The sequence below is a fragment of the Siphateles boraxobius genome, unplaced genomic scaffold, assembly GCF_051911475.1.
Source record: "Siphateles boraxobius isolate OS27281-9 unplaced genomic scaffold, OSU_SipBor_1 130, whole genome shotgun sequence".
NCBI classification, from domain to species: Eukaryota; Metazoa; Chordata; class Actinopteri; order Cypriniformes; family Leuciscidae; genus Siphateles; species Siphateles boraxobius.
Window position 1 is genome coordinate 3,322,431 of NW_027508734.1, and position 27,952 is coordinate 3,350,382.

General features: G+C 38.4%; 1 protein-coding gene across 1 annotated transcript; it reads right to left on the minus strand.

The window, feature by feature from the left end:
- Nucleotides 1-4,307: 4,307 nt before the first annotated feature.
- Nucleotides 4,308-27,357, minus strand: LOC143737822 (uncharacterized). Its single transcript, XM_077229687.1, has 4 exons — nucleotides 27,325-27,357; nucleotides 25,390-26,377; nucleotides 24,447-24,986; nucleotides 4,308-4,394 (listed from the first exon to the last, which is right to left on the minus strand). The coding sequence occupies exons 1-4, from the start codon at nucleotides 27,355-27,357 to the stop codon at nucleotides 4,351-4,353; spliced, it is 1,605 nt and encodes a 534-aa protein (XP_077085802.1). The 3' UTR covers nucleotides 4,308-4,350.
- Between the last annotated feature and the right edge of the window lie 595 nt (nucleotides 27,358-27,952).

Below are 27,952 nucleotides of genomic sequence, written 5' to 3' on the forward strand. Positions count from 1 at the left end.
ATCATCGGTTTTCTCTCAGATGTTGGATGTGTTCGAAAGAAACAGTTTTCGGTTCAGTGTACTGTTGATTCTAAACTGCAACAATTCTTGAGAATCGCTGTAGCAAAACGGCGCTGATCGCGTGCGAGAGAGAGAGCTGGCGGCTCCATATGCTTTTGAACCGCTCTCGCTGTACTTTAATGAACTTATTTAGAAATAAGCTGTTCCTGAAAATATCATGCATTCATGTTAACACAAATAGCCTATATGTTTAGTTTGACAATTTTACAAAACCATTAATTGTTTCACCTTTAAAATGTAGGAATTGTGCATTCATGTTAATTATTTTGCTGTAATGCTTTATAAACAACATTCATATTTCTGAATGTTGGATAGCCTAATTAAATCTGTGTTCAATCAATATTGCAAGATAATAACAGGCATTGCCTGAGTTAAATACAGTGCAAGTGCACTAGTTTTCAACAATTCTTCTTTGTTAAACTTTAATGGTGTATTGTTTGAAACACTTTGACAGTTTTATTAAAACAGTTTATTTAATACAAACTAAATTTGTGAATGTGTCATTACCTATAATTACAGTACAGGAATTTCATAAATCGCCATACATCTTTCTGTTAAAACAGCCTACTATAACTCAGTTATTTTTGTCCAAAATCCCTTATTGAGATCATAAAACACTTCATTTAGCCTTCAACAGCATCTTCAACTAAAACAATGCATAGTCATTTAAGACAATATATATAGCCTATTTTTTTAAATAAACAATTTAATACTTTCACTCCACCAGATGTATCAAAAACTCATACAGTGATAATACAGTAATTAAGTCATAAACATTTCCAATATTTTTTAATTTGTAACCCTTTTTGGTTTGCAACAAAATAATAAAAAAGTAGCCTAGCATGTATTTCGTCCGAGGAAAATAATTACACGCATGCTCAGTATCTCCAGCTCATCGGTTCTCAGCATGTCGGACGCGTCCGAAAGAAACCGTTTTCGGTTCAGTCAGTGAGTGTACTGGTGATTCGCTTTCGAAAAACGTGCTGCAGGCGCTGTACCTGTGCGTTCGGTTCGGTAGTATGCGCATGTGCAGTATCAGCTGCTCGTGCTCATCACTTCTCTCCTCAGCACGTATAATATATACTCCGGGATATTGGTTTATTTCGAGTCCGAGGGACTGTCAGGCATGTCTGAAAGTGACTAACTATAGTAACTTGTGGATCAGCACTGACGCAAGACGCGAACGATTCAGTCCGATTTAGTGTACTGGTTCGACCGGTTCACTAAAAAGTACCGGTTCAAAAGAACGATTCGTTCACGAACCGGCCATCACTATTGCTGCGTCCCAATTCGCATACTATCCGTCCTAAATAGTATTCGAAAATAGAATTAGTACGTCCCAAATCGTAGTATGTTGAAATGAGTGTTCCAAAGAGACCCGGATGGTCTACTATATCCGGTCAGAATCCGAAGTGCAGATCGATGATGCACACTCTAACGTTTGATATTGCCCACAACCCATCGCGCGCGGGACGAGGATTCGGTTAGAACTACAAACACGAGTGAAAAGTGTTAAAAAACTACAGACTTGGAGGACACGCGAGTCCGGCGGTTGTGTGGAGAGATTTAGATAAAGGGGTTTAAGTGATTAATTATCAGTATCTAACCTGACGAAAATGTATTTATTCAATGTTGGCTACGTTATATTTCATCTGCAACAGCATTGTGAACTTTTGTAAAGATACGTTTACAGCCATTAAATTTTAAATGCATCATTACATTCAAATTGCAAACACATGAGGAGAGTGAGAGTCTGCGCATGAAAGACCCACGACTGGCACATGAAAGAGCTACAACATTTCTCTCCGAAACGGTAAGAAATTATATTAGATTGAATGGAGGATTTTATCTCCGTTAAAGATGACGAAGTAGTATGTCCCAAAGCTTGCCTACTCTTTTGCTATACACTAAAAAGTATCTACTTTTTCTTCACAAAAAGAGTACATACTTTTAGGGCGTAGTATAAGTAGGCGAATTGGGACGCAGCATATTTCCCAGATAGCAAACTGAATCCGGAACGGATCTGCCACGGAGGTATCACCAGGTCCGGAACGGAGTCCACTTGCACAGCGCAACGGATCCGGAACAGATAAGGATTGCGGATCCAGACTAGATCCGCGGCAGACTCTATCCGTATCCGCTGATAAAGCAGCTCACCCGCCGCGGATCCGCCCGTTCATTTCGGTCTGAAAACCTTTCAGATCACTCATTCAAAACTAGTAATCTGGCCAAAACTACAAAAATATTTCAAATCTACTGGTGGACCAACATTAGGTAGACTGCCCACTTAACAACATGATGTCCAAAAGACATCTTTTCAACGTCTTTGTCACAAAAGTCGGACGTTGAAAAGACGTCCACTGAGGAGCCAGAATTAAGGTTTTTATGACGTCTTTTTTTGACGTTTTCTGCATATAGACATCTTTAGTGACAAAGACGTTGAAAAGACGTCTTTTGGACATCATGCTGTTAAGTGGGCAGTCTATCTAATGTTGGTCCAGCAATAGATTTGAAATATTTTTGTAGTTTTGGGCAGATTACTAGTTTTGAATGAGTGATCTGAAAGGTTTTCAGACCGAAATGAACGGGCGGATCAGCTGCTTTATCAGCGGATACGGATAGGGTCTGCCGCGGATCTAGTCTGGATCCGCAATCCTTATCTGTTCCGGATCCGTTGCGCTGTGCAAGTGGGCTCCGTTCCGGACTTTGTGATACCTCCGTGGCAGATCCGTTCCGGAGTCAGTTTGCTATCTGGGTTATTTGGCTGCTGTACCTGAGTTATGACAGCCAGATGAACAAAGAGAGAAGGTGATCTAATGGTGTCGGTTATGTTTTAACATAATCATTATTTCACAATCATTTGACCACTTTAACATTCTTGAGTCTTTAACACTCTTGAGTTTTTGCTTTGTATAACATAACGTAATTTTTTACGTTAAAAAACTTGTCGAAAATTACTTGGATTAATGCTTTAATTAATAAAATATGATGTAAAAGTAATATAGCAAACGTAAAACTGGCTTGATAAGGAATCTTATGTCAAAATACTATGACCGTTCAACACGGTTCATCAATAGCTTGTTTGCAGACATGTGATTCTGATGACGTGCAAAATTCAGATGGAGGACAGGAAGAGAAAAGCAGAATGGAGGAGATGAAGGAAAGTAAGTAATGAACTGATTTAGAAAAGTATAAACAGAAAATCACAACATATGTTGGATCCTTATGTAATGAAGAGGAGCGATTTTTCTACTGAATGTAAATACTTGCATGCCATCGAGGCGGTAGATATAAAGACTGTGAAGCTGAGGTCTGGTTTGTTTATAATCTGCTGCCTTTCTGCTAGTGTGTTTAGGGCAGAACTTAGATTTTCTGGTGTGTTTTTGAAAAATTTCGCCACTGTAGGTCATTCATGCTGAACTGAGAATTGCCATAGGAACTCACATCACCGTTCAGGGAGAAAACTGGACAGTGTAATACTAGTGTAACACGACATAAATGAAACATAACCAAATCGTGACAGGATCTTAATCTATTTATTTATTTGATACATTTTTGTGAATCTCTTTACATTTGTTAGTGAATCTCAGTCTATTTATGTGGAATAATGTAACAATTACCCCCATAAGGTCAAGTCGTCTGACTCATGAATATTATTTTTATAATGTTCCCAATTGATGGAACAGCAGAGATATGCAAATTCCCCTGTCAATTCAAAGCCCCAGAATTTATTTTTATTTTATATTTTAGAGCACAAAAAAATAAAACGCTAATCTCTTCTCGAATTATTGTTACTTTCTGGTCTGGGAAACAAGCAAAGACCATGCTCTACACGCTTTCCCTTCTGATTGGTCAATCATGTCACGTCTACTCTTAAAGAAGCAGTCACACTTTTAATAACTTAATGAATAACATTATTAAAGCTGCATGCAAACATGATGTTGGTGGCAGTGGAAATGTGAGCTGGACCTGTTGTTAGAATTGAAGGAATTGATTTTTGCTATGAAAGATCATTCTTGTTCTATATTCTGAGGTAAGATACTCTTTTGTGCCATGAAAAATAAATTAACAAATGTTTGTAATTATTTCCCTTAAAAACACGTTGGCTGATGCATCATCATCCTGCACATGCTAAACTTAAATCTTAATATAGAGCAGTATTTTCCTTCATCTTCCCTATATCTTATATTAGCTGCATGTGATGTGCTAATAGATTGGTGTACATATGATGATACAACACAAAGCAATATTGAAGAATATTTATTAGCATGGCCACACATTCAGTTTCTGCTAATTTCTCCAGTGAACAAGCGACAGCATCCAGGTCAGAATACCTGCGCAGAAACAATACACAACACATGCATTCGTTTAGAAGACCAATAAAAACAAATTTCCTTCAAATATCTTCAGGGAAATAAGAAATTTGCATCCATTATTCAATAGTCTATTCATTTATTTTTGCATCCATGCGGTAAGTGCACATTATTCCAATAAATAAATAAAGTAAAATCCTAATCTTTTATCGAAACTGATACTTCTGCTCTTTTATTTAAACCATGTGGACTATTGCATAACCTCCGAAGACCCGAGTTTTGGTCAGAGGTGGAAAGTCCAGGGGTCAGAAAGTAAAAGTCCTGCCACATTTTAATTCCACCCACAGCAAAAACTCCAGTGTTAAAGTTAATGAGATAATTAAGTGAATAATTGAGTGATGATTGAGCATTATTGAAGGCACCTGATGATAACAAGCAGAATCACTGAAGGAGAACGTCACATTTTTTAAGTCACCATTATGGTGATCAGTGTCTGCTTTAGTTGGACTCTTGACCCTTAAATCATTAATGTTAGATGATCTTTGGCTGCTGTACATGAGTTATAACAGCCAAATGAACAACAAGGAACGCTGATGCACTGGTGTTGGTTATGTTTTGACATAATCATCATTTGTCACAAAACTCATTTGTAGAGTTTAACCTTTTGAGTACACAGAATAACATTATCAGAAATATAAAATATTATCCAAAATATTTCTTAAAAGCTATTCTATTCTAATTACTTTATGGGCACACACAGACATCAAGAATCAGCCTGTGATTCTCAACAATGGTGACAATTATATAGCATGTTGCAGTGCATTCTGGGTGCCACCAATCAAAACTCATTCATGGCTCCCATCATGCATTGCGGTATGAATAAATTATGATCTGAATTGTCTTAGTAATTTCCTTTTCCTAATTGAATATTCTGTTTGTCACCATTGTTGAGATTCATACACTGAATCTTGATGTCTGTGTATGCCTAAAAGAAAGATTATTATTTATTTATCAGAACAACGTTTAAGATATCATTTGGTTTATTTTAAAAAATCTGGATCTAATGTTATAGAATCACTGTGATGCTGTTATGATCATTATACATTTAAGTCAGAGAGTAGGCTTTAAATGAGTTCAGTGATTCAGGTCAAATGATGATTATGCCTAAACATGATCTACAACATCTGATCTGATCTGATCTGATCTCTTTGCCATCCAGCTGTTAAAACAGCCAAACAAAATCTTTAGTTAAACATTTAAAGGGTCAAGAGCCCAACTAAAGCAAACACTGATCACCATAACGGTGACTAAAATATAGATTTTCTCCTTCAGTGATTCTGCTAGTTAACATCTGGTGTCTTCAATCATATCTCAATCATCACTCAATTATTCACTTAATTATTCTCATTAACTTTAACACTCTTGAGTCTGGATCCAAAAAAACTCCCAGTAAAGTTCATTCAACACTGGAGTTTTTGCTGTGGGTGGAATAAAAATATGGCAGGACTTTTACTTTCTGACCCCTGGACTTTCCACCTCTGATGTGATGTCCACGTATGTGGACAACCAGGTCTTAGGAGGCTACTGTAAAACAATAGCCATTTAACTTTAGGCATTGTTATCAAACTCCGAATAAACCATTAAGCAAAGGTATAAAGTCCACTTTTCACCATCCAGTCAGCTGTTAAATATGGATAAAATCAAGACGCAAAACATTTTTCCCCTTGAATATCCGGTTTCAATCAGACATACTGCTATTAATAGATGTAAAATAGGTTGTGTAAAAATTTCATATTGATTTTAATATTCTCATGAGAATAACCTGTACACATGAAATCCTTAACAAACTGAACATGCTCATACAATTTGAGTGAATTCATTGCCTTTACCAGTCCATTTCCAGGAGTTAGATGTACATTTCTGAATCCAAATGCTAATTTAGTGCGATCACTCATTTGAAATCATAGTGCTGGTATTATAGCATTTACTCAATTTCAAATATAGATAGTAAAATATGTCTGTATAAGTCATAGAATAAATTAACCTGCTTATTTTTTCTGCTTTGTCTGTCATCGATTGTTCAATTATTGAACTAAATTGTTAAAAGTCACATACGTTTTTATCCCACAGCTTTTGTACAATAAGTGCACTCAAAACATTATATGTTGGCTTTAATTAACTTTTTTATGTAAACAGGTTCCACATAACATGGTTACGTTAACATAATGGAATCAAGTAATTTTAAGTGAATTTTAAACTCTGAGCAGAATGTTAAATGAACACTGAAGCAGTGTTAAAGTTAATGAGATAATTAAGTGAATAATTGAGTGATGATTGAGCATTGTTGAAGACACCTGATGTTAACAAGCAGATTCACTGAAGGAGAAAACCGGAATTCTAGGTCACCATTATGGAGATCAGTGTTTGTTTTAGTTGGGCTCTTGACCCCCACATTATTAACTTTATATTTTGTTTGGCTGCTGTACATGAGATATAACAGCCAGATGAACAAATAGAAAATGTGATCTGATGGTGTTTTTTTGTGTTTTAACATAAATATGATTTCACAATCATTTGACCTGAATTCATATAGAACCCAATTTCTGAGTTAAATTTACCTTATGGATTATAGCTGCACTGTCATTGTAGAGCATACCATTTTTAATCTTTTCAATGAAATCCAAATGATCAATTCAATAATAAAATAAATAAATAAATAAAAACTTCAAAAAAAACATTTGTATGCAGGCACACACAGACATCAAGAATTAGCGTATGAATCTCAGCAACGGTGACAAACAGATCACTTCTGAACATAAGCTCATTATTTATTCATGCAGCAATGCATGATGGGAGACATGAATGAGCTTTTATTGGTGGCACCAAGAATGCACTGCAACATGCTTTATAATTGTCACCATTGTTTAGATTCACAGGCTGATTCTTGATATCTGTGTGTGCCTATAAATTATATATTTTTTAGAAGTTTCTTTTAGTTTATTTTTTATTGATTTGATCGTTTGGGTTTCATTGAAAAGGCAAAAAATGGTTTGCTCTACAACGGCAGTGCTGCTATAATCCATAAGGTAAACTTAACTCAGAATTTTGGTTCTATATGAGTTCAATGATTCAGGTCAAATGATTGTGGTATAATGATTATGTTAAACACAACCAACACCATCAGATCACCTTTTCTATTTGATCATCTCGCTGTTATAACTCATGTACAGCAGCCTAACAAAATATAAAGTTAATAATGTGGGGGTCAAGACCCCAACTAAAGCAAATACTGATCACCATAATGCTGGCTTAAAATTCCGGTTTTCTCCTTCAGTGATTCTGCTTGTTAACATCAGGTGTATTCAATAATGCTCAATCATCACTCAATTATTCACTCAATTATCTAATTAACTTTAACACTGCTTCAACGTAACCCAGTTATGTGCAACCTGTTGACATAAAAAAGTTAATTAAAGCGAACATATCAGAACCTGATGACATAAAAAAGTTAAAGCCAACATATCATTTATTTGAGTGTGTTGAAGTTACATGAACAAATTGTGTTTGTTTAACGTAACCCAGTTATGTGCATCCTGTTGACATAAAAAAGTTAATTTATGGAATCTATTGACATAAAAAAGTTAATTAAAGCCAACATATCATTTTTTTGAGTGCCAGATCTATACAATTTGACAAATGTAATATGATAAATGTTATGATTCTACCTGCACCGAGAAGCTGATAGACTGAAGATGAAGCTGCAACTGTTGCTCCACTTGTAGTTGAACCCAGGATCATGTTTGGACTGTCTGTGGATGTGGTGTTACCAGATGTAGCAGATGTAGCAGGTGTTGCAGATGTAACAGATGTACCAGATGTTGCAGATGTACCAGATGTTGAAGATGCCGTGGTTGTGGTTGGACTGACTGTGGATGCGTAAGTACCAGATGTACCAGATGTTGCAGATGTTCCAGATGTTGAAGATACTGTGGTTGTGGTTGGACTGACTGTGGATGCAGTAGTACCAGATGTATCTGCAGATGTTGCAGATGTACCAGATGTTGAAGATGCTGTGGTTGTGGTTGGACTGACAGTGGATGCGGTAGTACCAGATGTTGCAGATGTTCCAGATGTTGAAGATGCTGTGGTTGTGGTTGGACTGACTGTGGATGCAGTAGTACCAGATGTATCTGCAGATGTTGCAGATGTACCAGATGTTGAAGATGCTGTGGTTGTGGTTGGACTGACTGTGGATGTAGTAGTACCAGATGTATCTGCAGATGTTGCAGATGTACCAGATGTTGAAGATGCTGTGGTTGTGGTTGGACTGACTGTGGATGTAGTAGTACCAGATGTGTCTGCAGATGTTGCAGATGTTTCAAATGTATCTGCAGATGTTTCAGATACTGTTGTGGTGCAGTGACAGCCATTGAAGAGCAGAAGAGCAGTCACCGCGAAAAAACCCAAATACTTCATCTTCCTTTGGGAAATAAACGTTTGTTGAACCACACTGGATAGGCAAATATTTTTAGCTGAGATGATTTGATTCTACTGCTAATTTTGTTAAATCATATTGCAATCTAGCTGGATTTTAAGCACAGTAAGGAGAGTCATATAAAAATACAAGAATTACTTACATATTCATACAGTTTGTTGTTTTACTTTGCACACAGCTGTTATGATATTTAAGTTAGTCAAAATATATTTTTCATAATATATACTGTTCAAATATGCAATACAAAAATGAAAATGAGTAATAAACTAACATATAGAAATATAAAATAACCACAGATTATGCATCATAATATGTTGAACTGTGGTTTATTTCTTTTAGCTTAAAATAGTACATTATTTTTGAACATTAATTACCACAGTGTTTATGATGTCTTCTTTCTTCTGATCAAACAGTTCCAGAAAATAATATCTGTGTTAGTCGTCCACAGGGAAATCGCTTCTGCCCCAAAATATTTCATTTTTTGTTATGAGCATAAATTATCAAAATGTATTAATCCAGCTAGTCAATTATTAATCTAGATAAATACATAATCCATTAATAAAACTCTAACCATTAAGTTTAATAAACAAAAAAGGACAAAAAAAAGGTAAATGATGTAAATGAAGTGGCGGAGCTTTTTTAAATAGTCTTTTAGTCACATTAAACTGCTTACAATATTAGTAAAGATCATGAAGTTTCACATACCTGCAGTCGTCTGTGTCGTTGGTCGGTCGCGCTGTGAGATTTATAAGTGTTTGTGTGAGCATTCAGATATTTGATTGCTGTGGAAACCTCTTTCTGACCAGCTTAATAATTGTACATTTGTCAATCAAGGACGATATTGTGTTTCAGTGCTTCCTCTAATATCTTATTGTTCTTATGTTAGAAGTGATTTCAGTCCTCTGGCAACAGAAAGAGACGCATATCAAAACTCACGTCATCAATGGACATAGACACACGAGTAACCATTGTCCAGTTTTCTAAATATAGAAAACTCTCCTGTCGCTGTGTTGAGAGAAATAAGTGAGGAGGTGTTGTGTTTGCGCTGTGTAAACATGATGGTTATTTTTAGACTAAATGTGAACATGCATGTACTCATCTCACTTGCAAGAAAACCTTCAGTATTCCTCAAAATGAATAAACACAGTAAAATCCAATCTCACAATTTTACTTAAAAGTTTTATAATTAACTGTATTAAATTACACAAATAAACTTTATGAATTTAATCTCACTTTATTAACCAATGTCTTTACTGCTGACCCACAGTGATCTAATTCAACCATACTAATAAGCAAGAAATAAGAGTGTTGAACTTCCTTCACCTGTATCCTATTGTTTTTTAATCCAGAATATCAGCAGCTGAGAGGTTTGTTTGAGCAGCGCCCTCTTCTGTACAGGAGTAAATATGCATTTCCTTCAGCCTGAAGCTTTTTCATTTCACTTTTGGTGTGAAAGCAGATATTTGCCACATTTGCCAAAAATAACATTTGCCAAAAATATAACTTTTTTGTTATATGAAAAAAAAGCAAGCCTAGCCCAGGTGAGAATAAGTAACGCAAAAGTAATGTAACACATTACTTTCCATCAGACATGGGCAGTATTTCAATTAAATGTATTTTAAATACGTATTTAATTACTTTAGTGTATTTTGTAATTTGTATTTTGCAGGTGTGGAAAAAATAAAATGTAGTTTGTAACAAAATATTTTGAGGGAGTGTATTTAGAGTATTTCAAATACTTAAATACTTTAGAAAAATCACCATAGTAAATGATTTTGCCATATTTTCGGTCTGATGTGGTGTACTTGTCTGATGTTGGGAATGACAATGTCCAGGTTAGATGCACGAAAATCACGTGACACCCTGTAGACCGGGCTCCCTCCAAGAAGTGAATGAGTTTTGAACTCTTAAAAACGGCATTAAGGTATAGTGTTTTGTGACAAATATACAGTCTACACACACACATATTGCACACTGAACAGCATTATAGAGAAAATAATTGTGCCTTATGAGATCAATGCACTGTGTTGTCATTCATAAAAGGACATCATAGGCCCCACCTATTATGAAACAGCGCGTCTGTCGTAACTCCACTGAAATCTCCATGCTAAGCAAGCGTTCACAATATAACATCCATCTGTAGTTTTTACACGTTTTTAAACTTATTACATATGAGAAATATTGATATTGATTTTCTATAAAATAATCATCGATCCTATTGTTTTTCAGTAATTGTGCACGCAGCGCGATTCTACTATGGAAAAGCGATACACGGTCAGGGCAGTTATAGTCTCGTGTGTAAAACAAACCCACACATTTTATGATTAATCATATACACTGACCTAAAGGATTATTAGGAACACAATACTAATACTGTGTTTGACCCCCTTTCGCCTTCAGAACTGCCTTAATTCTACGTGGCATTGATTCAACAAGGTGCTGAAAGCCTTCTTTAGAAATGTTGGCCCGTATTGTTAGGATAGCATTTTGCAGTTGATGGAGATTTGTGGGATGCACATCCAGGGCACGAAGCTCCTGTTCCACCACATCCCAAAGATGCTCTATTGGGTTGAGATCTGGTGACTGGGGAGGCCATTTTAGTACAGTGAACTCATTGTCATGTTCAAGAAACTAATTTGAAATGATTCAAGCTTTGTGACTTGGTGCATTATCCTGCTGGAAGTAGCCATCAGAGGATGGGTACATGGTGGCCATAAAGGGATGGACATGGTCAGAAACAATGCTCAGGTAGGCCGTGGCATTTAAACGATGCCCAATTGGCACTAAGAGGGCTAAAGTGTGCCAAGAAAACACCCCACACCATTACACCAACACCACCAGCCTGCACAGTGGTAACAAGGCATGATGGATCCATGTTCTCATTCTGTTTACGCCAAATTCTGACTCTACCATCTGAATGTCTCAACAGAAATCAAGACTCATCAGACCAGGCAACATTTTTCCAGTCTTCAACTGTCCTATTTTGGTGAGCTCTTGCAAATTGTAGCCTCTTTTTCCTATTTGTAGTGGAGATGAGTGGTACCCGGTGGGGTCTTCTGCTGTTGTAGCCCATCCGCCTCAAGGTTGTGCGTGTTGTGGCTTCACAAATGCTTTGCTGCATACCTCGGTTGTAACGAGTGGTTATTTCAGTCAGAGTTGCTCTTCTATCAGCTTGAATCAGTCGGCCCATTCTCCTCTGACCTCTAGCATCAACAAGGCATTTTCGCCCACAGGACTGCCGCATACTGGATGTTTTTCCCTTTTCACACCATTCTTTGTAAACCCTAGAAATGGTTGTGCGTGAAAATCCCAGTCACTGAGCAGATTGTGAAATACTCAGACCGGACCCGTCTGGCACCAACAACCATGCCACGCTCAAAATTGCTTAAATCACCTTTCTTTCCCATTCTGACATTCAGTTTGGAGTTCAGGAGATTGTCTTGACCAGGACCACACCCCTAAATGCATTGAAGCAACTGCCATGTGATTGGTTGATTTAGGTGAGTGTATATTATGATTAAAATGGAATTAATGGCATTATGATGGCATTATCGCCACCAACTGGGCTGGAGTGTCTATTATTCAAGCTCTCAACGGAAGAATGTCCGGTTGTGAGGCGTTTGGAAAAATAGGTCCACAGTTTTACAGCGAATGGTAAAACACCTGTTGGAAAGCATCTTTTGCAGCGATTTTTGTGTGAGCATATCAGTGAACACCCCAGACAACTCGGTGAGTTTCACATCTTTGTAAACTAAAGTTTAATGCGTTTTATGAATGATTGTTCCAGTGCCCCTATGAAACCATTGTGGAGGTGGGGAGGTGCTAACACAGAAACCTAAAATTCTCGGGACAGCAGAATTTGTCCAAATTTCAATCTTAACCGTTCTATTTCATCAGAAACAATCTTAAAACAGTGCTTTAAGTGTAAAATACCAAACTTGTCCTTTAAGGCACGAGTAGAGTAACGGTGATAATATGGCTACGTAGCCTACATCAAACACGTTTTGCTATTAAGGGCAGCCTACCACACCATTGATGTGAACTTAGCTATACATGCCATTTACGTCAGAGGGAGCTATTTCAGGCCCTGTAGAGATTTAGTGAAATGCCCATACTTTTTTATTTTGCTACTTCGCCATTTTGAATTTACACATTTCTCATATTTGTGTTATTGCTACTATTTGTTATTGACCTTTCAGTAATAAAAAAAAAAACTTTAGATTATTATGGGAGTATTTTTGTATTTTCAAAATACTAATTACTTGTATTTTATTTAAATACATTTTTAACATCAGTATTTTGTATTTTATTTTGTTACATTTCATGAGCCAGTATTTGTATTTTGTAACAAAATAGTTTTTGACATATTTGTACCCACCTCTGCTTTCCATAAAAAGTAACTAAGTAACGCAATCAGTTACTTTTTTTGGGGGAGAAACGCAATATTGTAATGCATTACTTTTAAAAACTTCCCCAACACTGTTCTGGGTATCTACGAATTTGTATTTTGATGACTTTCATGATCGTGTATAACATATGTTGATACCTATGCAACATATTGGTATTACAAGATATAAAAGTTTCTCCAGCACCCAATCCAGTTACATATGCAAATGCCCTGCTAGAACACATAAAGCTGTAAAACTTTCCCTACGTAAAACTTGGGACTACACAGTCGCGGGCCGGCAAGCCCAACATATCAAGCCATGTGCAACTTCCTTGACCATGACAGAGTCGAACTAACCATGCAAGTTCATCATATCTTCTTCATTCAATGAAGAAAAAATCTATTGCAACTTCAACGCCATCGGCTGATGGAACCATCAAATCAGGAACTTTACGAAACTGCCTCAACTGCAACAGCAATGCAAGTATCGTACAATTAACTGACTAAACAGTGGTTTAGAGGTTTAGCTGTGAACCCTTCTACCAGGCTTTGAAAATAATAAGCTTATGGTTCTTTTCATAGTTAAATGAATATTTTCCATAGCTTCATTCCCTGTTTCCGTTTCCGGTTTCATTCTTCACTTACCATTTTATGTATGTGTGATTGTGTTTGTTTAGATTAGTTGTGATCGTGATTTAGTTAATAAAACTATTACAAAACATATTTGGAAGCTTGTTTCCGTCACAGAATGAATAAAAAAAAAAAGGTAATTACGATTTTTTTTTCTCACAATTACGAGTTTACATCTTGCAATTCTGACTTTATTTCTCAGAATTGTGAGATATAAAGTCAGAATTGCGTGAAATAAAGTCCCAATTGCAGGTTATAAAGTCAGAATTGCATGATATAAAGTCGCAATTGTCTGTTGTAAAGTCAGAATTATGAGATATAAACTCGCAATTATGAGAAATATACATGAAATTCTGACTTTTTCTCTCAGAATTGCATGTTTATATCTCACAATTATGACTTTATAATACGCAATTGGGATATATAAAGTCAAAATTGGGAGATATAAACTATTCTGAGGGAAAAAAAGTCAGTCAACTTCCCAGCGGGCACCTTGACGTCAATTTAACATCAATATGACATCAAACATTATGTCAAAATGACGTCACAGAATGGGTCAAAAATGAAAGTCATATTGACGCCAAAGTGTCGATGTCAATTTGATGTCAAGATTTTGACCTCTGCTGATGTGATTAATTGAGTGATGATTGGCCAATATTGAAGACACCTGATGTTAACAAGCAGAATCACTGAAGGAGAAAATCACAATTTCAAGTCCCCATTTTGGTGATCAATGTTTGCTTTAGTTGGGCTCTTGCCCCTAAAGTTTTTTACTTTAGATTTTGTTTGGCTGCTGAAACTGAATGGTGAACAGCCAGAAGAACAAAGAGTAAAGGTTATCTGATGGTGTTGGTTATGTTTTGACAATCATCATTTGACCTTAATCACTGAACTCATTTAGAGTCTAATCTCTGATTAAGATTTATATTGGTAATTACACCATCATGGTATTCTACAGCATATAATCCTGATTTTGTTTATTCAATCCAAAGGATTTCCTAAAAGTTGTTCTGATAAAACAAATGTGTATTTTAGACACACACAGACATATAGAATCAGTGTATAAATCTCAACAATGGTGACAAACAAAATATTAAATTAGGAAAAGGAAATTACTAAAACAAATATGATCATAATTTATTTATACCGCAAAGCATGATGGGAGCCATGAATGAGTTTTGATTGGTGGCACCCAGAATGCACTGCAACTTATTATTGTCACCCTTGTTGAGATTAACAGGCTGATTATTGATGTCAGTGTGTCTAAATAAATAAAAAGTTTTAAAGTCTTCTGATAAGAACAGCTTTTACGAAATGTTTTGGATTATATTGAAAATGCTGATAATTGTTTGCTATAGAATCACAGTGTTGCTGTAATTAACAAGGCAAAGACACTCTATTTGACTCGAGTGAGTTAGGTCCAGTGATGATAAGTCAAACCATAACCAACACCACCTGATCACCTTTTCCCAAGTCTTTAGATGTGAGCTGATAATCTTATAAAGTATTTTCTAAATCTTTTCAAAGTCTTTAGGTGTACAGAAAACATTAAAAATGTTATTTTATCCTTTGGTGATTCTGCTTGTTAACATCAGGTGTCTTCAATAATCACATTAGCAGAGGTCAAAATATTGACATCAAATGGACATTTACACTTTGAAGTCAATATGACTTTCATTTTTGACCTATTTTTTGACGTAATTTTGACATAATGTTTGATGTCATATTGATGTTAAATTGATGTCAAGGTGCCCGCTGGGTTAGAGTGCACCACAACTATAAAAAGCCATTATCAATGGAGCGCAGATATTATGAGTCACCATGGTAACAGCGCCAGACAAAAAGAGGTCTGCATATTTCTCACCAGCAGTACGTAATATTTTTTTTTAAGCAACAGGGCAGCAGCGGCGATCGAGAGAGTTAGTTTGGGAGAAAGTAGTTTCTTGAGTCAATGCGTAAGTTTACATTTTAATTACTGTTATACAGTGTTGGGTGTAATTACCAAGTAATCTAAATACTGTAATTTAATTAAAGGGATTACTCTTAATTCTTCTGTAATATAAAGTAAAATATGATGTCATTTAATTAAATACTGCATAGACTATAGAACAATTCTGTATAAAACAATAGTGGATTTAAGATGGCATTTTTAAAAGGTATATTTTTAATGTAACCTTCTCTCTCCACACATTTTGGTCAATTCAAGAATAATTCATGCAATTGTATATTGTTAATTTGAAAGCATTAAAAGCGCAGTTTATTGTCTCTTTTTGTATGGTTTAAGAGGTTGAGGTTGATATGGGATTTATAAAGTAATTAGTAGTAAGTAGACCAAAACTTTCTAGAGATAGTAATTATTACATTAATCTAATTACACTTTTGAAGATGTCATTTGTAGTTAGTAATTAATTACTATTTTGGAGTAACTAACCCACCTGTTATAATATCAGAGGTAAAACTGGAAGAATGGACTATGATATTCAACTTAATTTTAATTTTCATGTAGGTGCAATCCTGCAGGCATTAAAAGAACATGGCAGCAGCTGAAAATGAAATATAAAAACATAATTCAATCAGGTAAGGCTTGAGCATATCATGGATGTAGGCTACCAGACTTTACAAACATTTGACATATTAAATAACTAAATAGCATCCAGTGTCTTGCAGTGCAGCAGCATTTTTGACCTAGGTCTAATTAACACAATTAAATGTTCATTCTCATTTGACTTCTACTCCAACAGAAAGAAGGAAGAAGCTCGCAAAGATGGAGATGCAGAGGAGATGGAGATGCAGAGGAGATGGAGATGCAGAGAAGATGGAGATGCAGAGGAGATGGAGATACAGAGGAGATAGAGATGCAGAGGAGTTGGAGATGCAGAGGAGATGGAGATGCAGAGAAGATGGAGATGCAGAGGAGATGGAGATGCAGAGGAGATGGAGATGCAGAGGAGATGGATATGGAGATGCAGAGGAGATGGAGATGGAGATGCAGAGGAGATGGAGATGAAGAGGAGATGGAGATGGAGATGCAGAGGAGATGGAGATGAAGAGGAGATGGAGATGCAGAGAAGATGGAGATGCAGAGGAGATGGAGATACAGAGGAGATGGAGATGCAGAGGAGTTGGAGATGCAGAGGAGATGGAGATGCAGAGGAGATGGATATGGAGATGCAGAGGAGATGGAGATGCAGAGGAGATGGAGATGGAGATGCAGAGGAGATGGAGATGAAGAGGAGATGGAGATGGAGATGCAGAGATGGAGATGCAGAGGAGATGGAGATGAAGAGGAGATGGAGATGTAGATGCAGAGGAGTTGGAGATGCAGAGGAGATGGATATGGAGATGCAGAGGAGATGGAGATGGAGATGGAGATGAAGATGAGACGAAGAGGAGATTGAGATGAAGAGGAGATGGAGATGAAGATGAGACGAAGAGGAGATGGAGACGAAGAGGAGATGGAGATGAAGAGGAGATGAAGATGCAGAGGAGATGGAGATGCAGAGGAGATGGAGATGCAGAGGAGATGGAGATGGAGATGCAGAGGAGATGGAGATGCAGAGGAGATGGAGATGGAGATGCAGAGGAGATGGAGATGCAGAGGAGATGGAGATGGAGATGGAGATGGAGATGAAGATGAGACGAAGAAGAGATGGAGATGAAGAGGAGATGGAGATACAGAGGAGATGGAGATGCAGAGGAGATGGAGACAGAGGAGATGGAGATGAAGATGCAGAGGAGATGTAGACAGAGGAGATGGAGATGGAGAGGAGATGGAGATGAAGAGGAGATGGAGATACAGAGGAGATGGAGATGCAGAGGAGATGGAGATGGAGATGCAGAGGAGATGGAGATGCAAAGGAGATGGAGATGGAGATGCAGAGGAGATGGAGATGCAGAGGAGATTGAGATGCAGAGGAGATGGAGATGCAGAGGAGATGGAGATGCAGAGGAGATGGAGATGGAGATGCAGAGGAGATGGAGATGGAGATGCAGAGGAGATGGAGATGCAGAGGAGATGGAGATGGAGATGCAGAGGAGATGGAGATGCAGAGGAGTTGGAGATGGAGATGGAGATGCAGAGGAGATGGAGATGGAGATGCAGAGGAGATGGAGATGCAGAGGAGATGGAGATGGAGATGCAGAGGAGATGGAGATGAAGAGGAGATGGAGATGCAGAGGAAATGGAGATGAAGAGGAGATGGAGATGGAGATGCAGAGGAGATGGAGATGCAGAGGAGATGGAGATGGAGATGCAGAGGAGATGGAGATGCAGAGGAGATGGAGATGGAGATGCAGAGGAGATGGAGATGAAGAGGAGATGGAGATGGAGATGCAGAGGAGATGGAGATGCAGAGGAGATGGAGATGGAGATGGAGATGCAGAGGAGATGGCGATGGAGATGCAGAGGAGATGGAGATGGAGATGAAGAGGAGATGGAGATGAAGATGCAGAGGAGATGGAGATGGAGATGACGATGCAGAGGAGATGGAGATGCAGAGGAGATGGAGATGGAGATGCAGAGGAGATGGAGATGAAGATGCAGAGGAGATGCAGAGGAGATGGAGATGGAGATGCAGAGGAGATGGAGATGGAGATGGAGATGGAGATGAAGATGCAGAGGATATGGAGATGCAGAGGAGATGGAGATGGTGATGAAGATGCAGAGGAGATGCAGAGGAGATGGAGATGCAGAGGAGATGGAGATGGAGATGCAGAGGAGATGGAGATGCAGAGGAGATGGAGATGCAGAGGAGATGGAGATGGAGATGAAGATGCAGAGGAGATGGAGATGCAGAGGAGATGGAGATGCAGAGGAGACGGAGATGGAGATGAAGATGCAGTGGAGATGGAGATGAAGATGCAGAGGAGATGGATATGCAGAGGAGATGGAGATGAAGATGCAGAGGAGATGGAGATGAAGATGATAATGCAGTGGAGATGGAGATGAAGATGCAGAGGAGATGGAAATGCAGAGGAGATGGAGATGAAGATAAGGTGGAGATGGAGATGAAGATGCAGAGGAGATGAAGATGCAGAGGAGATGGAGATGCAGAGGAGATGGAGATGCAGAGGAGATGGAGATGGAGATGAAGATGCAGAGGAGATGGAGATGCAGAGGAGATGGAGATGCAGAGGAGATGGAGATGGAGATGAAGATGCAGAGGAGATGGAGATGAAGATGCAGAGAAGATGGAGATGGAGATGCAGAGGAGATGGAGATGAAGATGCAGAGGAGATGGAGATGCAGAGGAGGTGGAGATAAAGATGCAGAGGAGATGGAGATGAAGATGATAATGCGGTGGAGATGGAGATGAAGATGCAGAGGAGATGGAAATGCAGAGGAGATGGATATGAAGATGCAGAGGAGATGGAGATGAAGAGGAGATGGAGATGCAGAGGAGATGGAGATGCAGAGGAGATGGAGATGGAGATGCAGAGGAGATGGAGATGGAGATGCAGAGGAGATGGAGATGCAAAGGAGATGGAGATGGAGATGCAGAGGAGATGGAGATGCAGAGGAGATTGAGATGCAGAGGAGATGGAGATGCAGAGGAGATGGAGATGGAGATGCAGAGGAGATGGAGATGGAGATGCAGAGGAGATGGAGATGCAGAGGAGATGGAGATGCAGGGGAGATGGAGATGGAGATGCAGAGGAGATGCAGAGGAGATGGAGATGCAGAGGAGTTGGAGATGGAGATGGAGATGGAGATGGAGATGGAGATGCAGAGGAGATGGAGATGGAGATGGAGATGGAGAGGAGATGGAGATGCAGAGGAGATGGAGATGGAGATGCAGAGGAGATGGAGATGAAGAGGAGATGGAGATGGAGATGCAGAGGAGATGGAGATGAAGAGGAGATGGAGATGGAGATGCAGAGGAGATGGAGATGCAGAGGAGATGGAGATGGAGATGCAGAGGAGATGGAGATGCAGAGGAGATGGAGATGGAGATGCAGAGGAGATGGAGATGAAGAGGAGATGGAGATGCAGAGGAGATGGAGATGCAGAGGAGATGGAGATGGAGATGCAGAGGAGATGGCGATGGAGATGCAGAGGAGATGGAGATGGAGATGAAGAGGAGATGGAGATGAAGATGCAGAGGAGATGGAGATGGAGATGAAGATGCAGAGGAGATGGAGATGCAGAGGAGATGGAGATGCAGAGGAGATGGAGATGGAGATGGAGATGCAGAGGAGATGGAGATGAAAATGCAGAGGAGATGCAGAGGAGATGGAGATGCAGAGGAGATGGAGATGGAGATGGAGATGAAGATGCAGAGGATATGGAGATGCAGAGGAGATGGAGATGGAGATGGAGATGAAGATGCAGAGGAGATGCAGAGGAGATGGAGATGCAGAGGAGATGGAGATGGAGATGCAGAGGAGATGGAGATGCAGAGGAGATGGAGATGCAGAGGAGATGGAGATGCAGAGGAGATGGAGATGGAGATGGAGATGAAGATGCAGAGGAGATGGAGATGCAGAGGAGATGGAGATGCAGAGGAGATGGAGATGGAGATGAAGATGCAGTGGAGATGGAGATGAAGATGCAGAGGAGATGGAGATGCAGAGGAGATGGAGATGAAGATGCAGAGGAGATGGAGATGAAGATGATAATGCAGTGGAGATGGAGATGAAGATGCAGAGGAGATGGAAATGCAGAGGAGATGGAGATGAAGATGCAGTGGAGATGGAGATGAAGATGCAGCGGAGATGAAGATGCAGAGGAGATGGAGATGCAGAGGAGATGGAGATGCAGAGGAGATGGAGATGCAGAGGAGATGGAGATGAAGATGCAGAGGAGATGGAGATGCAGAGGAGATGGAGATGCAGAGGAGATGGAGATGGAGATGAAGATGCAGAGGAGATGGAGATGAAGATGCAGAGAAGATGGAGATGGAGATGCAGAGGAGATGGAGATGAAGATGCAGAGGAGATGGAGATGAAGATGCAGAGGAGATGGAAATGCAGAGGAGATGGAGATGGAGATGGAGATGCAGAGGAGATGGAGATGGAGATGCAGAGGAGATGGAGATGGAGATGCAGAGGATATGGAGATGCAGAGGAGATGGAGATGCAGAGGAGATGGAGATGGAGATGAAGAGGAGATGGAGATGAAGAGGAGATGGAGATGCAGAGGAGATGGAGATGCAGAGGAGATGGAGATGTAGATGGAGATGAAGAGGAGATGGAGATGAAGAGGAGATGGAGATGCAGAGGAGATAGAGATGGAGATGGAGATGCAGAGGAGATGGAGATGCAGAGGAGATGAAGATAGAGATGCAGAGGAGATGGAGATGAAGATGCAGAGGAGATGGAGAGGAGATGAAGATAGAGATGCAGAGGAGATGGAGATGGCCCGGATTCTGAATTCTGGAAGGCCAATGGCTGAGGGAGATCCTGGAGGGACTCCATCAGAGCCAGTAGTTCCCGAAGATTCAAGGGCCTTCATAAAATGTAATGGTCTACATACATGTTATTTTTTATATAGGCTATTTTTGATATCACCATATATTTTACTTTGGGTTGGGTTTTTTGTTGCTCCCAACATATTCTGATGGTAATATCTGTCTTTTGGAGCCTCCTGTCCCAACAGAACCCCAGACAGTTGTAAGTAGCCTACTCAATACACCAGAAATTATGACAAATAGTGTTATAAAATGTGCTCAAGCTAATGCTCATCTTCACAGGGCGATGGGGATGAAGAAACAGTTTCTGACGCCACAGAGAGGCCTACAGAGGAAATGTTAATATTATGTGTCTACACATCAAACAATCTACACATTCACATTTCTTCACATTTTTATGTGGAGTAGCCTATAGAATCTAAGTTTATATCTTTGGATACAGCCTATTATGAAGACTTCAGATGACGAACACCTGTGAAGACTTCAGATGACTAACACCTGTAAAGACTTAAGATGACTAACTGTGAAGACTTCAGATGACTAACCCCCATCTGAAGAGACGTGGCTAACTCCTGCAAAGACTTCAGATGAAGCAAAATCTGAATCAACATGCACCAATATGCTACATTTCCTATATAATGTAATCATTATGTTCAAAACGTGTGATAATTACTTCAATGAGCTCATTGTTTATGCCTAAAATTAAGTGAATGGAATTGGTATATATTTATATATCTAAAATGCATTGCTTATCACCTCTGATAACAGATCACTTGAAATTGTGATGTAGACAAATGCATTTTCTGTAAAGTTACTTTGAAATTATATGTACTATGAAAATTGCAATACAAATACATGTGAACTGAATTTAATTGAAATGTGAATCCGGAAATCAAGTGTAGTGTGGATTTGACGTCATTGACAGGCGACACAATGACACGGGCCGATACACTGATTAAAATGGCTGATTTCTCTATATTTAAACATTGTTGGAAACATTTGGGGGAAAATTATTGTTCTAGGTTTCTTTGGGGATATTTTAATCCTAAAATCTTACATATTGTGCCTTTAATGATACCTTGGCTGATGCATCATCATCCTGCACATGTTAAACGTATATCTAAATATATGCATTTGGGGAATTTCCCCCTATCTTTCCTATATCTTTGAGCTGCATGTGATTGTGATGCGTTAATAGATTATCATAATACTTCACAAATAAAGTAATATTGAAGAATATTTATTAACAAGGCAAAACTGAACACCAAAAAACAATCAAATCTGAAAATAACAAAATAAACAATTGTTATTAAGCTATCTGCTGCATCTGGATAGATTTTAGGTTCAGGTCTCCGTTTCTGCTAATGTCTCCCCTGAACAAGCAACAGCATCCATGTAAGAATACCTGCACAGAAACAATACCAGTAAAATGAAATTAACATTATTATGTGATTGTTCAGGGAAATAAGTATTTGCATCTATTATCCGTTAGTCTATGTATTTGTTTTTGCATGCATACAGTAAGTGCACATTATGTCAATAAATAAATAAAAATAAAATGAAATCCTAATCTTATCAAACCTTAACTGAAACTTCTGATCTTTTAAACCATGTTGACTATTGATAATGTATAGCCAAATAACTTTAGGGTTTGCTATTAAACTCCTAATAAATCATTGCGGGAAGGTATCACCATCCAATCAATTGTATTATCCAGTTATCCAATCATAAATATTAACATATGTACAATAGGTTGTGTGTCAAAATTGCATGTTGACTTTAATATTCTCATGAGAATAACCTGTACAAATGAAATCCTTAAACTGAACCTGCTCAAAAATTTGAGTGAATTAGTTGACTCAATGTGACTGACCAGTCCATTTGAGTTAAATGTACATTTCTGAATCTAAAGCCTAATTGAATGACATCATTCCAGTTAGAAATCATAGTGTTGGTATTATAGCATATCTTTAATTAAAAATATAAAATATGTTTGAGTAAGTCATAAAATAAATTGACCCGCTTATTCATTCCGTTTTGTCTCTCATCGGTTTTTCTCTATCAGTCAGTCACGTTCGACGTTACGTCGAAAAGGCTGATGTTGTTAGATCTCACTTGAGAGCCAAATCACCTTCGAGAGTGGTAACAAAACAGGCCAAAGGACATTGGTGAGGGAGATTTGCATGGGAAGAATTCCAATAAATGAACAGACTCCACTTCAAGACATAAGCTTGTCTAGTAGAGGGAGCTCTGGGTTGAGTGATCGTGTCATCCACCCCAGGTGGTTGGCCACTTAAATCTGCCGTGTCCCATCCAGAAACCAGACGTGGAGGTTCCAGAGATCTGAATGAGGGTGCCATACACTTTCAGAAAAAAGTTACAAAAGCTGTCACTGTTGCTGTACCTTTTCAAAAGGTACACCTTTGTACCTAAAGAGTGCATATTAGTCCCTCAAAGGTACATATTGGTACCAAAAGTGTACATATTAGTACCTAAATGGTACATGTTAGAACCCTTTTGAAGGGTACTGTCCCAGTCACAGCTTTTGTACCGTTTTTTCTGAGAGTGTATGGTGCCCCGTCCCTTAAAAAAAAGCAGGTCCTTCATCAGGGGAATTTGCCAATGAGGGAACTGGTTATCCAACCAGTTGTGGCTGGCTGAAACAGCAGCTATCATTGAAAGTTCTGTCGTTCCGTCCCACCAGGTACGGAGGTCCGTATGACAGTTCGGGATGCTGGGAAGGGTCAGCGGTTGTCCATAGAGACCCCATAATCTCAGTCTTTAAAGTTGAATGCGACTGATTGATAGGGAACGTCTTGGTCACTGTTGTAACCCTCGTTCCCTGAAGAAGGGAACGGAGACATAATGCCCCCCCTGCCACAATCCTGTACCACCCCTGAATGTCCGGGACCCCATCTCAGCTCCTCAGCACAAACCTGACGAGTGTCCGGCAAACTTATAAACACATATGTCCTGGGGAGTGGCTTGCCATGCAAATCTCACTCGTTAATGTCCACTGGCTTGTTTTGTTACCACTCGAATGTGATTGGGCTCATGTGTGAGATCCCACAATGTCTTTTTGTCTACAATAAGTGGCAATAACATATAATCAAAACCTGACAGATTTAATATGATAAATGTAATCATCCTACCTGCACAGAGAAGCTGATAGACTGAGGATGAAGCTGTAACTATTGCTCCACTTTTAGTTGAACTCTTGATTATCATAGTCACTTTTGTAGCTGGTGCTGAAGTTATATTTCCAGTAGTTGTGGTTCCATTGGTTGTAGTTCCAGTAGTTGAGGTTTCTGTGGTTGTATTTCTAGTAGTTGTGTTTCCAACCCTGGTAGGAAAAAAAAGGGTTTCAAATTTATTCCTGTAACAATGTGTCAAGCTCAGGGAAGAAGGAGACGGGAACAGCAAACATTCATCATAAAGTTTAATCCAAAAATAAACAACAACAAAACAAAAGTAAAGTTGCAGGCCCTCACGGATGGCTGCCGCATGTAAATATAATAAAACACAACATAAAGTCCAGGCCTTGTCCTCTCTCGTCATCAGTCCTCCTTTTATCCTTCTGGAGTTCCTCCTTAAGACTCGGGACCGGTGTGGTGGTTTATTATATTCACTCATTAGCACTCGCGCCACCCGCCTCGCACCATTCCCACAGCTCTCGGCCACGCCACAATTCCCTTTTCAATAGTACATTGAAAATATATTAACAAAAATTTGCAATATCTTTAAATATATACAAATTATATTAGCATCATGCGTCTACCTATTTTCACAATAAAAATTGTATCACACTTTAAAAGAACTTATATATAAGTATGATATCAATCATGCATGTACTTAGTCCCTAATCAGGCATATTCTTAAAGTGTGGAAAGTATACTTTAAGTTGTTCTAATTGAACACATACAAGTTCACTAAATGCATTTACATTTATGTTTGTTACAATTTAAATTACAACTAAAATATACTCTGTACAAAATTAGTTGTTACAAAATAGCACACTTCAAGTTAACTTATCATTAACACACGAAGTATACTGGTAATTATTCTTGCTGCAAGTATACTTAGCATATTTTTTTCACCAGAGATTAGTTTTAGCAGCAGTGGTTGTTGTTGCCATGGTTGAAGTTCCAGTAGTTGTCGTTCCAGTATTTGTGGTTACAGTGGTTGAACTTTCAGTGGTTGTCGTTCCAGTAGTTGTGGTTCCAGTGGTTGTCGTTCCAGTAGTTGTGGTTCCAGTGGTTGTCGTTCCAGTAGTTGTGGTTCCAGTGGTTGTTGTTCCAGTATTTGTGGTTCCAGTAGTTGTCGTTCCAGTAGTTGTCGTTCCAGTATTTGTGGTTCCAGTAGTTGTGGTTCCAGTGGTTGTCGTTTCAGTAGTTGTGGTTCCAGTAGTTATGGTTCCAGTAGTTGTGGTTCCAGTGGTTGTTGTTCCAGTATTTGTTGTTCCAGTAGTTGTGGTTCCAGTGGTTGTCGTTCCAGTAGTTGTGTTTCCAGTAGTTGTGGTTCCAGTGGTTGTGGTTCCAGTAGTTGTGGTTCCAGTAGTTGTGGTTCCAGTGGTTGTTGTTCCAGTATTTGTGGTTCCAGTAGTTGTGGTTCCAGTATTTGTGGTTCCAGTGGTTAAAGTTCCAGTAGTTGTGGTTCCAGTGGTTGTGGTTCCTGTGGTTGTCGGTCCAGTATTTGTGGTTCCAGTTGTTGGTGTTGCAGTGGTTGTAGTTTCAGTAGTTGGTGTTGCAGTGGTTGTAGTTTCAGTAGTTGGTGTTGCAGTGGTTGTAGTTTCAGTAGTTGGAGTTGCAGTGGTTGTAGTTTCAGTCACTGGGGTTTCAGTGGTTGGGGTTTCAGTGGTTGTAGTTTCAGTAACTGGGGTTTCAGTGGTTGCAGTTTCAGTAACTGGGGTTTCAGTGGTTGTAGTTTCATTTACAGTTGATGCCAACAGTGTTGTGGTGCAGTGACATCCATTGAAGAGCAGAAGAGCAGTTACAGCAAAAAGACTGAAATACTTCATCTTCCTTTGGGAAATAAACGTTTGTTGAACCACACTGGATAGCCAAATATCTGAGCTTTGATTATACTGCTGATATTATTGAATCATACTGCAATGTAGCTGTATTTTAATCACAGTAGGTAGAGTCATACAGAAATACAAGTATTACTTACTCAAATACTCATTTTTATTTCACACAGCTGGAATTAGTTAAAAATATATATTTTCACTAGTTATACTGTACAAATATACTATACAAAAATTAAAATGAGTAATAATAAAATACATAAATGTAAAATAACCACATATTATGCATCATCATTTGTTGGTCCTTTTCTTTAGCTTAAAATATTATATATATACATATATATATATATATATATATATATATATATATATATATATATATATATATATATATATATATATATATACATACATATATATATATTAGAATATTAATTACCACAGTGTTTATGATGTCTTCTTTCTTCGGATTAAGTGGTTCCAGAAAATAATATCTGTGTTAATCGTCCACAGGGAATTCGCTTCTGCCCCAAAAATATCTCATTCTTAAATAAGTTATAAGTATAACTGATAAAAAAACATATAAATCCAGCTAATCAATTATTAATCTATAAATACATAACACATTAATAAAACTCTGACCATTAGGTTTAATAAACAAAAAAGTTAAATGATGTAAATGAGTTACCAGTGGCAGTGTTTTTTTCCCAATAGTTTTTCAGTCATATTAAACTGCTTACAATATTAGTAAAGATCATGAAGTTTCACATACCTGCAGTCGTCTGTGTTGTTGGGCGGTCGGTCTGTGAGATTTATAAGTGTGTGTGTGTGTGAGCAGTCAGATCTTTAATTGCTGTGGAAACCTCTTTCTGACCCACTGGATAATTGTACATTTGGCAATGAAGGATGATATTGTGTTTCAGTGCTTCCTCTAACATCTTACTGTTCTTATGTTAGAAGTGATTTTAGTCCTCTAGCAACAGAGAGAGACGCATATCAACACTGACCTCATCAATGCACATAGACACACGAGTATCCATTGTCCAGTTTTCTAAATATAGAGGACAAAAAACCCACAAACCATTACAGGGGTCTGACAATCTTCATAAACAAAATAACAGTTTGTCATGGTATTCTTTTGTCTCGGTTAGAGCACGTTGTGGGCATTAGAGGAACTGCTCTCAGTTGAAGTTGAACTGCTCTTAAAAATATTATTATTTCCGTCAGTATAGGATAATTCACCTCTGGTGTTGTTCCCTTGACTTGTGGTGTCCCCCAAGGCTCTATGTTGGCCCATGTTTTGTTTTCTCTCAATAATATTCCCTTAGAAACTATTTTTGAAAAGCATGGCTTTTTATTATTATTGCTATGCGAATGATAAATAAATGTATCTGCCCTGAAGCACAAGAATGGCTTAGACTCTCTCATTGCCTGCCTTTCTGATGTTAAAGCCCGGATGTCCTTACATTTTTTACATTTAAATTAGAGTATATCTGAAATAACTGTGTTATTCAGAATCCCCCTAAAATGTTTAACTTATTTTTTGTCTTCTTCTGTTAAATCACGTGTGAAAAACTTTTAAAATAGTACTTTAAATGTAAAACTTAAATACTAACTTTACTCAGGTTAAAAATT

Coding starts and splice junctions, on each gene's coding strand:
- LOC143737822 (XM_077229687.1), bottom strand. CDS start 27,357: ATGGATACTCGTGTGTCTATGTGCATTGATGAG. Junction 26,378..27,324: donor TGTCTATGTGCATTGATGAG/GTCAGTGTTGAT, acceptor TAATATCAGCAG/TATAATCAAAGCTCAGATAT. Junction 24,987..25,389: donor TGCTAAAACTAATCTCTGGT/GAAAAAAATATG, acceptor ACTATTGAAAAG/GGAATTGTGGCGTGGCCGAG.